Source organism: Dryas octopetala, chromosome 8 (genome assembly GCF_963921425.1).
Source record: "Dryas octopetala chromosome 8, drDryOcto1.1, whole genome shotgun sequence".
In the NCBI taxonomy this organism is placed as follows: domain Eukaryota; kingdom Viridiplantae; phylum Streptophyta; class Magnoliopsida; order Rosales; family Rosaceae; genus Dryas; species Dryas octopetala.
Window position 1 is genome coordinate 10,664,643 of NC_141373.1, and position 16,281 is coordinate 10,680,923.

A 16,281-nucleotide genomic window follows, 5' to 3' on the forward strand; every position below is an offset into this window, starting at 1 on the left:
TGAAAGGGAACAGGCAAACTGAGACGCAGCAGATCCAAACTGAAGCAAAGAGTAAAGGCGCAAAGCTTGGGAGCATCGGGCTGCCTTCTATCCCAACACTTCACGTCACGCCTGGTATCTCGACTAGTAACCCAAATCGTGATTGCATTCACTTCTTCTACAACAAATTTTCTTTTTCATTTTTCACTTTTTATTTTTATTATTTATGGGCATTGCATGCACTCTCTACTAAAATGGCGCTTATTCTTCAATACACAGTTGAGCCAGTAGTGTGTTCCTATGACAGAGACTAGCATTTTTCTGTTTTCCAACTCATAAGCTCTGTTCTGAAGTGGGTGCTCGCTAAAATGGAGGTGGGTCTTGTTGGGTTGCTTAGAACAGCTTGGATTGCAGCCACACTGCCTATACTCTTAGCTTCTGTACCCTCTTCTAGGCTGAGCTCGTTTCATCAAGCTGTTTTGGGGTTTTCCAAGAGAGGGAAGATCATGCAATCTTCCTCTCAGGTAAGTGATTGATTGTTTCACATCACTCTGATGGTCCTTTTTGGTCTATGGTCTGTTTGGTTGGAGAGAAAGTGGAAGAAAGTGGAAGAAAATGGAAAGAAAAAAAAAAGGTTTAAAATTTAAAATGAAGTTTGGAGACAATTGTTTTTTAAATCTCTCTCTCTTTTTTGATACGTCTTCAAGCTGTCTCTCTCAAGTCCTGTGTTCTCTTGGGTTTTAACTTTCTTTACTACTTTCAATGTTATTGGTTAAAAAATTCATTATTTTTTCTGTGTGGGTTTTTTTTCTGTTCATTGTCAAGGAAGATACTTGACATGAGATTATGTTTGATAATGAGTGAAAGTTGTTTGATGAAATGTTTGAGAGAAGTGTTGTTTGGCTATTCTAGTGTTTGAGTGACCCAAACCTTGGTTTATGTTATGTGAAACACCTCATAGGGGATTTTTCGACGTATGAATTTTTACCTTAAGGTATTGTGTCAACTATCTTTAGGTTGTAGAGTCGTAGACATTGCTATTTTACTATACGATTTTTTGTGACTTTTACTGAGTATAATAATCATTTCATAATATAACCCTCAAAATTTCTTAGTAATAGAATGATCATTAATTTTTAACGAAGACCCTTTGATTTGATCATTTGAGCACTTTTTTCTTTTAGCCTTTTTGAGAGTAGCATTCATTATATTTGTCATTTTTAGAAATTAGTACCAAGCTCGTTTTACTGGTTTTTGTTCTTAGAAAATTGTTTTTGAATTAAAGTGTCAGACACATTCTTGTATCTTGAAAATTTAAAATTTAAAATTTAAAATTCACTTTCTCTTTTTCGTTTTACAAAACAATTTTTGAAATATCAGTTTGTAAAATGTTATCAGGCGGGCCACCAACTAAGTGTTTTTGTCCTGGGCTGGGTAGAAGTGGAGGCTTTCTGGCACTTACTCTCATAATAATTTCCAACATTTTTTACAAGAAACGTAGTTTTGTTGAATGTGGGATGTTTCTATGGTTTATAACATGCCTTATGTTTTAGATAACTCCATCTTTTCCTTCATAGAGTTTTCAAGAATTGTAGCAAGTGAAATCTTCTCCATCTATTTATGTTCTTTAGTTCATCGCATTATCAATTTTTCTATCTTCAAGCTTCACAAACTTGCCCTTTTGCTTGAATTGCAGAAATTCACAGTTCCTCAAAAGTTCTTCTGCCATTTCTATTTGGTCGCTGTGGTATGGACAACGCTACTCCTTGTTGCAACTTGGATGTATGCATATACAATGGTTCCATTCGTTTCGGAGCCGTTCCTTTATCCTACATTTGCCAGCCACTTAACTGGAGGTTCACATATCTTTTCATGGCGTAAGTCGTCTCATCCGGTCCCTTTAAGTTATAGATATAGCGTTTGGCGTTCTGTCTTTCTACTTTTGTTGATGGAAATTCAAGTCTTGAGGCGCCTCTTTGAGACAATTTATGTATTCAACTATAGCTCCTCTGCTAGGATGCACATTTTCGGATATCTGACTGGCCTCTTGTAAGTTACTTCAGAAATCCTTTTCCTTCTAGTTTTCTTACTATGATTAGTTTTTGAGTGTGTTAAAAGACACTGGTTTTGTGCACGCATATGTTGAGCTGTAGCATGCATCTTATTAACTGTACTTCAAGGTGCTCTTAATTTATGACATCTGTAATGATATTTTTGTTGAAATAAGTATTTTTATGAGATACCCGTTTTGAATTGTACCTGTTCGGCTGTTCTTAGTAAAAACCAATTCTCAACTGATGGTGTGTCCGAAGCTGGCTGCAATTCATATTTTTCTTAACTGTTACTGCAGGTTTCCATAAGTTAGGCCTGGTTAAAACATCTATGACATTCATCTCGCTGTCAAGATATAGTCTCTTCTAAATGCTAGACATCACTTCAATAGTTGTAAAACATAATAGTTTTTTAATATCTATGGAAAGTCTTCAAAGTCATAACTGACTAACCTTTGTGTTCTGGAATGAGAAATGTTAAAATTGACTATTGCAGATAATTGTCACTTTCTCGATTTTCCTTGATGTTTTCTGTATACCTGATAGAAGTTGCTCTACTGATTTATGTTCTTTTCTGAGGTTAGTTTCTACACAGCAGCACCATTGTCGCTTTGCAGCAATAATGCTCTGGAGGTGTATAAATTTTCATTAAATAGAGTGGTCGAGTTCATTGTCAAAGGCAAGAGTAGTATGCAAGACATGGAATTTGATTGGTTGGAATTTGTGAATTCTCTTACGAAGCTTGGGTGGCTCCAGTGGACTGGTGCAGCTATATTTTTTTGGGGTTGGATCCATCAGCGCAATTGTCATGCAATTCTTGTATGTCTCAGTGCCCCCATACACACACACACATTCTGCAATTCTTTTTTTTTTCTTTTTTCTTTTTTTGGCCATTGCACATTCTGCAATTCAAAGAAACATATATTGTATGCCCTAAGAGAGCATTCTAAGTTGTTTTAATCAATTAATAAAACAATATGGAATGACATAATATCCATGAGGTGCTGCAGACGATCATATATACTTAACTGAATCATTTCATAAAGCTGAAGTAGGGAATGTAAATATTCAGTGTTTCTTACTGGAGTCCCCTTTCAATCTTCCTTGCGTTTACTTGTATGCTGTCCACTGACATTACAAATATTTTAACAGGGCTCATTACGGGAACACGGTGAACAAAATGATGAATATGTGATTCCTCATGGTGATTGGTTTGGAATTGTTTCATCTCCACACTATCTGGCTGAGATAGTAAGTTTCTCTTGCTTTGCCCCACTGCCTGCTTTAGTAGAGTCCTCGTGTTATAACTTAAAATTCTTCCAAATACTTGATTTGTAGTTTAATGGCTTTTTTGATGATGGTGAAGGTTATATATGCTGGTCTTGTTGTTGCTAGTGGAGGAGCAGACCTCACAATCTGGCTACTTTTTGGATTTGTGGTATGATTTTACTATACAAAAAATATATGCTTGCACACGCTTACAGAGACACATATGTTTTCTATAGTAATCCTCTTTCTCCATTACTCTGGTCCTGTTAAAATCACTCACCTCTCTTATTGGGTGCCTTTCAGGTGTCAAACTTAGTGCTTGCAGCAGCAGAAACACATAGGTGGTACCTTAAGAAATTCAAAAATTACCCCAGTAATCGGCTTGCCATTATTCCATTTGTATGCTAAGCGCAAGTATATTTTGCTATTATTCTATTTTTATACTAAGGGCAAATATATTGCTTTTGAAAAGGTGATTGAGTGTAAAGCTTAATAGATGCTTGAACGATCGTGTATTGTAGCTTCTTTGCTGCGCCCAAATAAGTTAATAAGATGGAAAAGTTTGCCTTCACCTAGAAGGCTTGGGACACAGGATTCTGAAATGACAATATTTCGTGTTAAACAACTACCGAATCTTAAAAGTTTAAGCTAGGGAGAAACATGCACATGCAATCTTAACTTGCACTTTGCTACAAAGAAGTAAGTAATGAGATTTGGAGGCTCCGAATTCAGGCTCTCTTGCAACTAGAGTTTTAATATGATGTTAAACAATCATTGGACCCCAAAAGCCTAAACTTTTAGGTAACGAATTGATAATATAAATGAAGCTAACACTTTTAACTGAAGTGTAAGTGAATCTCCAATTTGAGCCTCTAGCAAGTCTCGTATCGATATAACTCGTCTGACAGGTGAGGAGTATATTAAGTCTGTAACTCCATACTATTTGATTCAAAGGAGCAACAAATTGTTATGAAAAGATGGTTGCTCCATACATTGTATAGCAATTTATGCAATCTGTAGTGGTTTACCTCAACCACACATCAAATTTCCAATATAACGCCAATAATACATCCTAGAACAATTAGTCCCGGTTTTGTTGCTCTTACATGCAATCAGTAGTGATTTTGTAGAAGGCAGTGTTGCCATCAATTGTCATGGGACTCTGCTATAATTCTAATTCCTTCATGCTTTCCTATCTTTCCAGAGGAACTAGTAGGACAGAAATTTAACATTTTCCAGAAAGCTCTATTAAAAGATTGATAAATATTCCTAACTGGAGAATTCTGAGTATCTTAGATTTTTCTTTCCTTCAGTTATTTCAAGGCACAAACATGGAGCCACCGAGCCAAGAATTGAGACTGAAAAGGCCAAAAGCAAACAGGCCATGCAAGCAACGGCAATGAAATTAAAAAGAGTCAGTACATCGATATTATCTAGCATATCCATTGAGCTTTCAAGACTGATTTAGATCAGTTAAGAGTTTACAAGTCGAAAGAACGTCAAATAGCTACTGCATTCTGGTATTCTTTGCAAGCGCAATAAGAATACTCCCATGGGTAGAATTACAGGCAAATCTATGCATACAGATCAATGCCCCAAAACTTGGCAGGTTGATTGGTCCGGAGCTTCCTGTCCGCCTTTTTAATCAGGTCCATGTCCTCTTTGGTAAGCTCAAAGTCAAAAACTTGGAAATTCTCTATCAATCTCTCAAGTTTTGATGTCTTCGGGATGACAACTGTGTTTCGTTGAATGCCCCACCGGAGAACAACCTGGGCTACACTCTTTTTGTATTTCTCAGCAAGATTCTGACAGAACAGGAACGTGATGGTGAAGGCACAATTTTTATAAATTAGCATTGAAAATGATCATTCTTTTTCCTGGCAATTTGAACATGAAACTAGAGCTTCATGTGATAGAAAGAGGACTAGCTTACCTTGAGAACTGGGTCATCCAGACATGAAGCTGAACCAAACCATTCGGTGTTGGCAGCAGCACCTCCAAGAGGAGTGTGGGCTGTGACACAGATGCCATGCTTCTGACAGAATTTGACAAGAGAATCACGCTGGAAATATGGGTGAGTTTCAATCTGATTCACAGCAGGCTTCACTTTGGAATAGGCTAAGCAATCTCTAGTTAGAAAGATGTCATAGTTGCTGCAATTAATTGTTCCATCAGAGCACAATTCAAATTTATATGAACTGACGAATGAATAAAATTTAAATGCCAGAACATAGAATATGAATCTCTCACTAGGGCTGGTGGCAAATATTGCACTAAGCTGGAACAAGGAGATAAAGGTCTAATTTATACGTTTATCCAAAAATCTAAATTCTAAGTGGCAACAATAACAATCCTTACTTTCAACAGGGCCCTAGGGGCGCAGAGCAATAACAAAGTGATATGACGGGATAGGAGTCTTTGTTCATATCTTTTTATATGTTTTCAGAAGCACAAAAATATGTTACTCATACTTTCTGACTAATACAATTACAGCTCACAGAATCAAGGTTTTCAGACTATTGAAGTAAACCAATGTTATTCCCACATAATTTCTAATCTTTCTCCATCTGCACATAAATTAATCTGAAGAGAATGTGCAATGAACAGCCACAAAGAAAAAGACACAAAATTAACCCTTTCCTGAACTCACTTACTATTATTTTACTCCAACTGAAACTGTACTCATAGAAATTTATCACCATTCTAACCACAATGCAAACAATATTGCAAGGCTTCAATTTTCTTCAGCATATTCACTTATATTTTCCTGATTTGGTCTCCTAAATATGCACAGAAAAGTATGTGTAGAACCTTAATACTGCACATGGAATATAAGAAAAGGGAATATAAAGTCACACTATCATTAGTATTGATTCAAGTAGTCACTGTGATGTGCTTAGAGTTTTAAAAATCACCTAATCCCAATGCTACGAACTAAACCCATAGAAACCAGATCTTCCATAGCATGCCAGGTAGTTTCCAAAGATATAGTTGTGTCTATTTCTAGCACCCCATCCTCATCCAAAGCACTGGCAGTTGCACCAACTCCTGCATGTATGTATATAAAAACACAGATGAGACTAAAAGAAAACAGTTCGGAAACCAATTAAATATAAGGATGTATATGTTTTTGGTCGTTTCTAATCACTAAAGGTGCCATTATTTGAACCCAATACCAGTTTCAGATATAGTGATAATTTGTTAACCAACACACAAGAGAAAGGAACTAAGGTTGTGTCTGGTACACTCAAATTGGTTGTCCAGTATGTTGCGAGTGGAATGCCCATTCCCCAATACATTGGAATGAGCATTCCCCACTTTCATTCCATTCCTACTAATTCACTCAAAAAAACAAAAAAAAAAACAAAAATAAGGGAACAAAAGAAAAGGAAAACCTGATACTACCATCATCAACCCTTCTCCTCAATCTTTCTAGCTTCTCTTGCCCTCCTCACCGTCTCTCTCTCTCAACTCTCTCCTCACTCACCCTCGTTAGACTCTCTCTCCTTACCCCAATCTCCCTCACACTCACTGTGGCTCTCAGCCCTCACTGGTGAGTCATAATTTTTCTTTTTCATTTTTTCAAAATTTTAAACTTTCCCTCAAACTTCCATTTGCATTTGAATTTTCATTTTTGTTTTTTTTTTTTTTTTCTCATCTAGCTTGTTCAACTTGTGAGAGGAGTCCTGCGAATTTTGTTTTTGTGATTTTCATATATTATTTTTTCTCTTTCAGTTCTTTGAATATTTTTTTTTCCTTTCTAATATTCGATGGGATCTTTGTTTTGCTGTGGGATGAACCCTAAGTTTGATTTGATTAGTGAGTTTGGAATTTATTGATTTCTGTTTTTGATTGAGCCTATTTGGGCTGTAATGAGTTTGATTAGATTATTCAGACAATGTTCTTAACCTTCCGAAGTTGCTTTCTATTTGTCATTGCAATTTGTGGTATGGTATAAAACTTTCTTCTTCATAATACAGAGGCTTTTACAGTTTCTGCTCATGAGGTTAGTTTTGTTTATGGTTTTTTCTCATCATGCTAGTCGGTGACCACTCTTACCATGGTGGATCCGAACAAAGCCACTCGTCTCATTGGTCATGATAGTGCCACAGTTAATATGTATATTTTTCACTATTCTTGACCAGCAGGAGGGATGGGTGAGAGCTCTCCACAGTGACTCTATTTTTCCGTGGATCTATTGCATGGCCAAGACTATTTAAACTAATTGTATATTGTGTGGGTTGTGTTGAGGTTGATAATAGATATTGATGATGAAACAGAGAAGTTTGTATAAATGATAAGAAAAGAAGGAATGAATCACCAGTATGCTTGGTGGCAACAGGAAAGTGAACAAGGTACAGATCCAGGTAATCTAATTGAAGCTTCTTCAGACTGTCTTTACAGGCCTCTACAACATGTCCATGATCTGAATTCCAAAGCTGCAAAAAGGATGAAGAAACAGGGAGAAAAAAAATATATATCGTCATAGTCTGGAGAATGCTATACGCACTAGTCAACTGAAGCAGAAAAAAAATACTTTTGATTGAAAATTAAACTGGCCTTGGTGGTGATGAAGAGATCCTCTCGCTTAACAAGCCCAGTTGAAAATGCTTCTGCAAGTGCCTCCCCAACCTCTGGTTCATTCTTGTAATCAGCTGAAAGCAACGATAACTGGTCAATATATGTTACACACCCCAAAAGGTAATTTGTGCTACTAGCTACAAATAAATTACCTCCAAATAGGACCAGAAAAAAAGAAACATAGAGGAATGAGAGAGATTAAACTGGTAACTACAATTATTAAATCTTTTTAAAGTGCATAGTCAACTTTTGGAATCAAGTGAACTTGAGGAATTCGTTTAGACTGTGTCAGATTGAATGGACAGTAAATAAGAGTCGCACATATTCAATACTATAGATTGGTTGGATGCAAAACAAGGTTAGATTACTTCCCAACTTCCTCTTTACCTAACCCGATAATAAACTATTTTCACAACTTTTGGCATTCAGAGGGGTCAAGATATCAGTAGAACTAGAAGAGGTCTAATACAGTTCAGACACAAAGGAGGTATTACAAAATTTGGGCTGGCACAGTATTGTGCTTGCAACTAAATGCAATGTGTTTTATCATTTCAATTTTACTCAGTAATCTCCTTTAATTAAGTGACCTTCTGATTTCACTCAGTAACCTCCTTCAATTTTCTCTCTCATTAATCATCACACACACACACACACAATGCCTCTGTTACCCCATTCAAGGAACCTATCATTTATAAAACCCTCTTAAAATGCTCTAATTAGGACATTTTCAACTAACCCAGATCACAAATTAATGAAAGAACTTAACTACACACACACAATGCTTGTGTTACACCAGTAGCAGGTGATGCTTGGTTGCTATGGGAGTCAACTCAACTGGGAACTAACAATCTGGTACAACTCCAATTGAGCTACATCACAACCTTCTAATTCATATTTAAAGCGAAGTACCAATCATTCAAGAAACCTATCACTTATAAAACCCTCTTCAAATGCTCTAATCAGAACAGTTTTAACAAACCCAGATCACAAATTAATAAAAGAACTTAAAACAAGAACACATAGGAAGTTTGTATACGAACTATGAAATAAGCTGACCCAGTAATCAGAGAAAACATAAAAAGATAGAAAAGCAAATGAAATGAAATACCAGCGCAATCAAAATGGCGATAACCAATGTTGATGGCATTGAAGATGAGGTTTCTGATTTCATTTCCTTCCATGCGCCAAACACCCAGACCCACTATTGGCATCTTGAACCCACTATTTAATGTTATGGCCATTCTCTCTCTGTTTTTTTTTTTTTTTCTTCCTCCCTTTCTTTGGAGCTTACTCTATTATATGTGCTCTACTGGAGCTGACGACAAGAGTTGATTCGCCCTAGTGGCCGTCTATCAGTCTGTGTAATAATGCGAGTTTTTGATGTTAGGGGAGGAGAGAATTGAAATGGGACCTCTTGTTTTTTGTTTTTTTTTTTTTTTTTGCCCAGGAAAATGGGACCTCTTCTAATATTATATTTAAAAAAAATTACACTAGCTTACAACTTTACAAGTTAGATGATATGAGAATGTGATATAACATTTATTTATTTGTTTTATGCTTTTGTTCATTTTTATTTTTTATCTATTTTTAAATGTTATATCTTCAGCAAATTGAATTTGGGCATTAGGGATAAAGTCGAAATTTGGTATTAAACTACAAAAGAATTGCTTTAAAAAAATTTAAAAATATAATATAAATCAGTTTAATTCTAAAAGTTAAAGAAAAAATGTATAATATTAGGAAAATATATTAAATTATGTCGTAGTATATATTATTAAACAATTACAATCAATTATGTCGGAGCTCATATTGTTATAAATAATAATCACTAAATTTATTGAAAACAAAGCTATAAATAATTGAAATATTATATTGTAGCTTGGGAAACTTGAGATATTTCAACAAAATTAAAAAGGGACAATGATGTAGTTTGAATATTTTATCCAAAAAAATACTTATAAAAATGTGTATTATGGAGTAAACTATATAAAACAACCCAAAATATCCTTTTCTTAAAAAAATATATATAGTTGATACAAATAACTGCATTTTTCAAGACTAAATTGGTAAACTAAAATAAAACGTTAAGAAACTGTAAAAAGTGTAAGTTGGTAGTGTGTTCTTCATAAAACTGCAAAATATTGATATTCCTTTTTCTAAACTGTAAAAAGGCCAATAAGAGGCCAATCAAACTAATTTATGGATGAGACTAGGTGCATGTGTGTGCCTATTCAATCATGCACTTAATTAAGAACCCATAAAATTAATTTTGTATGTATAATGTTTTTGGGTACGTACTAATTAATGTTTTTGGGTAGACTATGTCGTTTCCAAAGCATGCTTAATTTGTTGTTCCATCCTTTCAGCAGTCCATTTGGATGAACGTGTGTACAATGAAGCCATCACCTTCAACCCATGGAGATGGATGACCTTGAAAATCAGGTTTTGTCTCTAAAAATGTATTAGAATCTTCCTAACTAAGAGAGGTTAAATAATTAATAAAGATATATATATATATTTTTTCATGCATTAACGAATTACTCATGTTTGTATCCAAATATGAATTAATTAGGAGAAGAGAAATTGGAGAAGAAGCTCATTTATTGCACCCTTTGGATGAGGAGCCAGATTCTGTGCAGGAGCTGAGTTGGCTCGCCTTCAAATTGCTCTCTTCCACCATTACCTTGTCACGACGTATAGCTAATCCTTTTATGAATCTTTCATTTTGTAGGTCTCACTTTAACTATTATCTATGTAAAAAAATTTCTAAATTAGAAGTCTTTTAGCCATTTGATGATAATAACAACCATTTGTATATTTTTATCGAAACTTAATATTTGTTTATTTATTTGATCACAGTATCACAGTTAGATAACCAAATTATTTTTTATTTGCTTGATTTTTGTAATAATAATATTTGAAGTTTGGCCAAAAAAATGAACGGTTCGAATTATAAAATTACTCATATGGTAGGCCTAAAAAAATAATTCATTTTGTATTAACTTGTTAACCAATTAGCTTTATAGCTCTACGTATACATAAATTTCAATTATATATATTAAAATTTGAGAAATCGCTTCCTAAAAAAAAGGAGGGTTTTTTTGTTTTTTTTTTTTAAGTCCAAAACGAAAAATACTCTGATCGGTCGGCCCATCTGCAAAAATATGGTGACAGGTCGATTTATTTTAATGAGCCGAGCGCTCGGCACCTTCACCGAACACTCGATACAACCCATCGAGCGCTCAGCATGGTCACCGAGAGCTCGGCAAATTGCTACTGTCAGATAATATTAATCATTATTACTCTGCGACAATAGCTATTAAAATTACAAAAATACCATAAATTTAAATTAAAAAAAAAAAAACTCATAGAGTGCTTGATGCAAAAAATACAGAACAAAACATAACGTGGTCTTTATTTGTACAAAGTGGACATATTTATCATTCCAAATTTTTAGGTGGGTTTGTTTATCATTAAAGGTTGTAAAATAAACTTTATAGTAATTTACTTTAAAAAAAAAAGTTTGAGAAATCACACAAGTCAAAAAGACAAAAATAAAAAATAGCTTTCAGCTGAAAAGGTTAATCCACTCTACATATAGTACTTCTGATTTTCCTTTTGATCTTACATACTCATCAAAGCATTAGTAAACACTATAAGGGGCATCATATGATTCATATCTAAATATATATAATTCCAAATAACATGTAGGTTTAATGATTTTAAGCTCAGGCCACATAACTATCCAGTCTATCCCATCCTCTCTAATTATAAAGGATATCCCATTGTGAATTTGTGGTGAAAAAAAAAAAAGGAAAAGAAAAAGGAAAGAGAAACAAATTGGGCCGCTTGTATGAGACCTAGCTGTTGGGCTGCTTTTATGCATCCATCTTGGGTCCTTCAAACATTATCTGGGCTTTCGAGGTGTTGGAACTTATAGTGATTGGCAGCCGAAAAAATAAACCCAAATGAGCTCTTGTACCTTTTAGAAAGTCACCAAGTATTTTGTCCAAAGAAAAAAAACAGAACCAACTCAACCAAGTATTTCATTAATTTGATTTTTCATTTTAATGAACTAGAAGAAAGACTGTAAGAGCTAGTCTCATTTTTCGTTATGTGTGAGACACTATAGGAACTTCCCCTTAACTGGATAAAATAGGTAATATGATAAAATCACAAAGAACCATAATTGGCAAAAAAAAAGTCTTCATTAATATTTTAATACTAACAATTACTCAATATCCATTGAAGTTTTATTGGAGTACATATCTCACTCATATTTTCTCTTACTGAAGATCACAAAATAAGCAGAACCAGAAACATGCATCTAATTCATTGTCAATATGGTGCAGCAAATATACATAAAATAGGATGTAAATCTAGAGGAATACCTGGAAGCCGTACTATCATCAAACAGATCACCAACATGAAAGAATACTCTAAACCCGAAGAATCAGTAATCCCTCTAGAGTAGAACAACACATGCTCATGAAATGTACCATCCATAGTAACAAAGAACTTCTTAGATCAAGGATGGTAACACTTATAACCTTTTTGAGACTGACCATAGCCTATTATGCTCGAGGATCAAATTTAGTATGCTGGTGCGAATACAAATGAACATACACCATACATCCAAATACTCAAGGCTCCAAACGAAGAACAGATGGTAAAGCACAATAATCAGATAATGCAATTACATAATGTAAAACACGTCCTTGATTCAATAACATGGGTCGGCTTATCATCATAAAAATAATTAAGTGGACATTTTTAATATCAAACCGCTTCAAAGTAGATTACTTAATCGTTACCGTTTTCAGGATGCACAATTTACTAATTAAAATTAGATATTATTAGATCAATAACTAAATTAAAAAAGAAAATCGAAAAGATATCAAATTAGATTTTTAAAAGAGAAACTAGTAGTGGACCATAGTTTTAGGTAAAGACATTTTTGCTATCCCACCTTACTTTATCATTGTACATATTTAGTGAAAGCCAAATTATTGTCTGGGATTTTTTTTTGGCAAAATTAACATAATTTGACAATCAATGATCACACTAAAACATAATATTAAGTAAATGAAGGGAAAAACTACAACAATAGTACAATACGAATGATAAATTAAAAATACAATTTCAAATTTTCTCTAATCCATTTGGCATAGATAAGGATATAATTTCCCAAACATGTCGTTTTCTAGTAGGGCCTAGTAGCTTGTGAACGATAAATATGGGCCTTCATCTTCGCATTAATTGGATTTTGAATTTGTTTAAGTGGACCCATTTACCTTTTCTTTTTGACAAGTGATTGAATAAGCTATTATTGTGTGGGGTCATGTCTAGCCTTCACTCCCATCTTAAGAAGCTAGAAATCTGACACGTGTCTCGAAAAGCTATTTTCTGTAGCGATCTTTATGTAGCTGTCACACGTGGCGGCTGACACAGTCACTACGTGGAACTGCAGGTCCTGCAAGTCAACATGAGAATGTCATCAGTGGTGGTGGCTGGTGCCATGTGTGGCCAATCCCGCATTTAACGGAGGTATCGATCAAGAGACAATATTCGAGAGATAGGCGCTACTTGGTTTTTCCTTTTTTCTTTTTATTTTGTATAAAAATTTGGGTTACCAATGATAGGCCAAATCAATCACCTTAGTTTGGGTCAAATTTTACTTAAATTTTGTAGTTTCATTTGTGTTAATTTTACATGTGTAGTTTTCTAACAGTTGCAATTCAAAGATATACTCTTAATTTCGTCAATTTATTCTATAAAAATTACATTAACATGTACAATAAAACATTATTTTTTAAAAGCCAATACAAAAATCTAGCCAAAAAAAAAAAGGCAATTACAAAGAACATCCGAAAAATTCTTTCCATGCCCCCTAAATTACTCACTATGCCCCATGTATCAAAATTTTCAATTTTAACCTTACATAAAATCAAATAAACTGAAAAACAGTTTCAAAAAAAAAAAAGGAGCAACATCACCCCATTGTCGAAGGGCCGGACCTAATGCGGTGTAAGTGGTGCGACCGCACAGGGCCTCACACTCCTAAGGTCCCCAAAATTTCCAACCCACAACTGTATATGTATATATATGGCATTATAGCCCTATAACATATATATCACTTAGCATTGAACACATCATGTCTGCAAATACATATATATATATATATATATATGAAATTTTCAAATCCAGATGTCCTTATTTTAAAAAAAGTAAGAACATCATCTTTAAACCTACAATTTAATGATCGAAATCGTCTATATTTTAGAACATCATTGAAAGGTCACCCTTGCAAAAAATCGGCCATATCGAAAACTGTTTAGTCAGTTTATAATAGCAAACATCATTTCAATTTTATCTGACTGACTGTATTTATCTGCACAATTTAGATGACCAAACAACCACCGACTTGGCTGATTTTTTACAAGAATGACCCTTGAGAAGAAACCTAAAAAAGGAACGATTCTGATCATCGAACTGCATTACCCGATGTTACATAAAAAAGATGTTCTTACTTTTTTTTTTTAAGTAAGAATATCTTTACTTGAATGGGCATGATATATATATATATAGTAGCACTCGAGGTCTACATACCGAGAGGAATAACCTAACAATCCAATATATTTTTTAAACAAAAGAATAAAAACTCATTAAATAAAAATTAAAAAGTTTTGAAGGTTTGGTTTTTAGTCTTTAGTCAATGGGATTGTATATACTCATGGGATTGCCAAAGGATGGGGTTAATTTGGTTTTTGGTCTATTCGGTTGCTAAGGTTGAGTTCATTATAATAGGATATTAGTTTATGATTTTTTTTAGTGATGCCTTTGCATCTTCGTTGATGATTTTTTTTTTTTGAAATGTGCATCTTTGATGATGATTATTTTGTAAAGTGATAATTATTTTATAAGATGATGATTTTGTAAATTAATTATGAATTTTAGCTATCAAATTAACTTTTATGGCATCAATATGCAATTTTTGTTTATAAAAATATACACTTAGAGACTGTTACTGTTAAAAATTTGCACATGGCTTCCAAAATCTTAGGAACGGCCTTGCCGCGGATGGCACAGGTTATTCTCATGTCTGTGTGGAAGACGACTCCAAGCTTTTAATTGATTGCATTAATGATGCTTGTGCTATCTATTTTGTGAGATATCAAACATCTAAGAAAAAAAGAAGTGTAAAAAAAAAAACGATGTTTTATCATTTAAAAAAAAAAACATATTTTTGAATTTTTTTCTAAAAACTGTTTTTAAAAATGATCTACCAAACACGTTTTCTTGACTAAAACTTATTTTTTTGTTTTTGAAAACAAAAAATAGTTTTTGAATAGAATACCAAACAGGGCCTTAATTGCCCCGTCCTTTGCTTGGATTTTTTTTTTACCATATTTTTATAGAGGCAAACTTTGTTACATAGAGATGCCATATATTGCAGATTTTGGTCACAAACGTGTTTGGGTGCACTCTCTTCCTGGTGTTGTTGCTAGCTCCTGCGCTTAGCTTTGACCAACTTAGGTTTGTTTTATAATCTCTTTTTTCCAGCAAATTAAAGATAATTTTCACCAAATATGCTATTTACATAGAGAGACATCATTCAACATTTCAACAAAAATCACACACACACAAACATAAGCACCTTCGTAGGAAGGTTATCACTTATCAATATCTTTCTTCTTTATTCTAAATGGTTAGGTAAGAGCATACATTTGAGTGGTAAGAGCATACATTTGAGTGATAAGACAATTTGGTGACCTTTTGTGTTGGATAAAAGTGAAAAGGGGATGTGATTGACTGATTTCTCATGTTCATACACTAAATTTACTGTGCATGCATGTATTATTATTTGATCTCTGTCGGATGGTGGGGGTTAAAAGTTGGGTTTTAAATATTAATTAATTTGTAACTTTGGTTGAGTATGAATGCTATAATTGTAAAGTCAATACACTCATGCTGTGCAATGTTAAAAAATAAATAAATAAATAAAAATCTTAATTAAGCTAATTACTACATTTCAAGTGTTAATTAAGTTACCCATTAATCACAATCACAAAATAATGTAAAAACAAAACGTCTACTTGTATGATAAGTTATTTTATTTCAAATATTCCGTCGTGAGTGAGTCGTGGGACGTGCATGCATTCTAAATTTCTAATTAATATATATATATATATATATATATTTGGTCCATTCGATAACAATCACAAGACACAAGGGAGGGAGTCTTCTCCTTCATGCTAATAAAACCATCCATCACGTCACGATATATAAACCTGTAAACAATTATATATAAATCTTATGCTTTATACAATTACCTAACCGTGACAGTATTATAAACTCAATAATTAGATACAATTATTTTTTTTTTGTGTTTTTTAGGTAC

The 16,281-nt window shown here is 33.8% G+C and overlaps 2 protein-coding genes across 2 annotated transcripts; one reads left to right on the forward strand and one right to left on the reverse strand.

Annotated features, from left to right (window-relative positions):
• LOC147277119 (polyprenal reductase 2-like) lies at positions 1–3,888 on the forward strand. The gene is made up of 7 exons (XM_086254490.1): positions 1–114; positions 259–503; positions 1,676–2,028; positions 2,615–2,849; positions 3,183–3,281; positions 3,397–3,468; positions 3,603–3,888. The coding sequence occupies exons 2-7, from the start codon at positions 348–350 to the stop codon at positions 3,705–3,707; spliced, it is 1,020 nt and encodes a 339-aa protein (XP_086110616.1). The 5' UTR covers positions 1–114; positions 259–347; the 3' UTR covers positions 3,708–3,888.
• Positions 3,889–4,684: 796 nt separating this feature from the next.
• LOC147277120 (NADP-dependent D-sorbitol-6-phosphate dehydrogenase-like) lies at positions 4,685–9,301 on the reverse strand. The gene is made up of 6 exons (XM_086253480.1): positions 8,989–9,301; positions 7,860–7,954; positions 7,621–7,738; positions 6,215–6,347; positions 5,233–5,452; positions 4,685–5,104 (listed from the first exon to the last, which is right to left on the reverse strand). Exons 1-6 carry the CDS (start codon positions 9,119–9,121, stop codon positions 4,874–4,876), a joined length of 930 nt encoding a protein of 309 aa, XP_086109606.1. The 5' UTR covers positions 9,122–9,301; the 3' UTR covers positions 4,685–4,873.
• Positions 9,302–16,281: the final 6,980 nt, after the last annotated feature.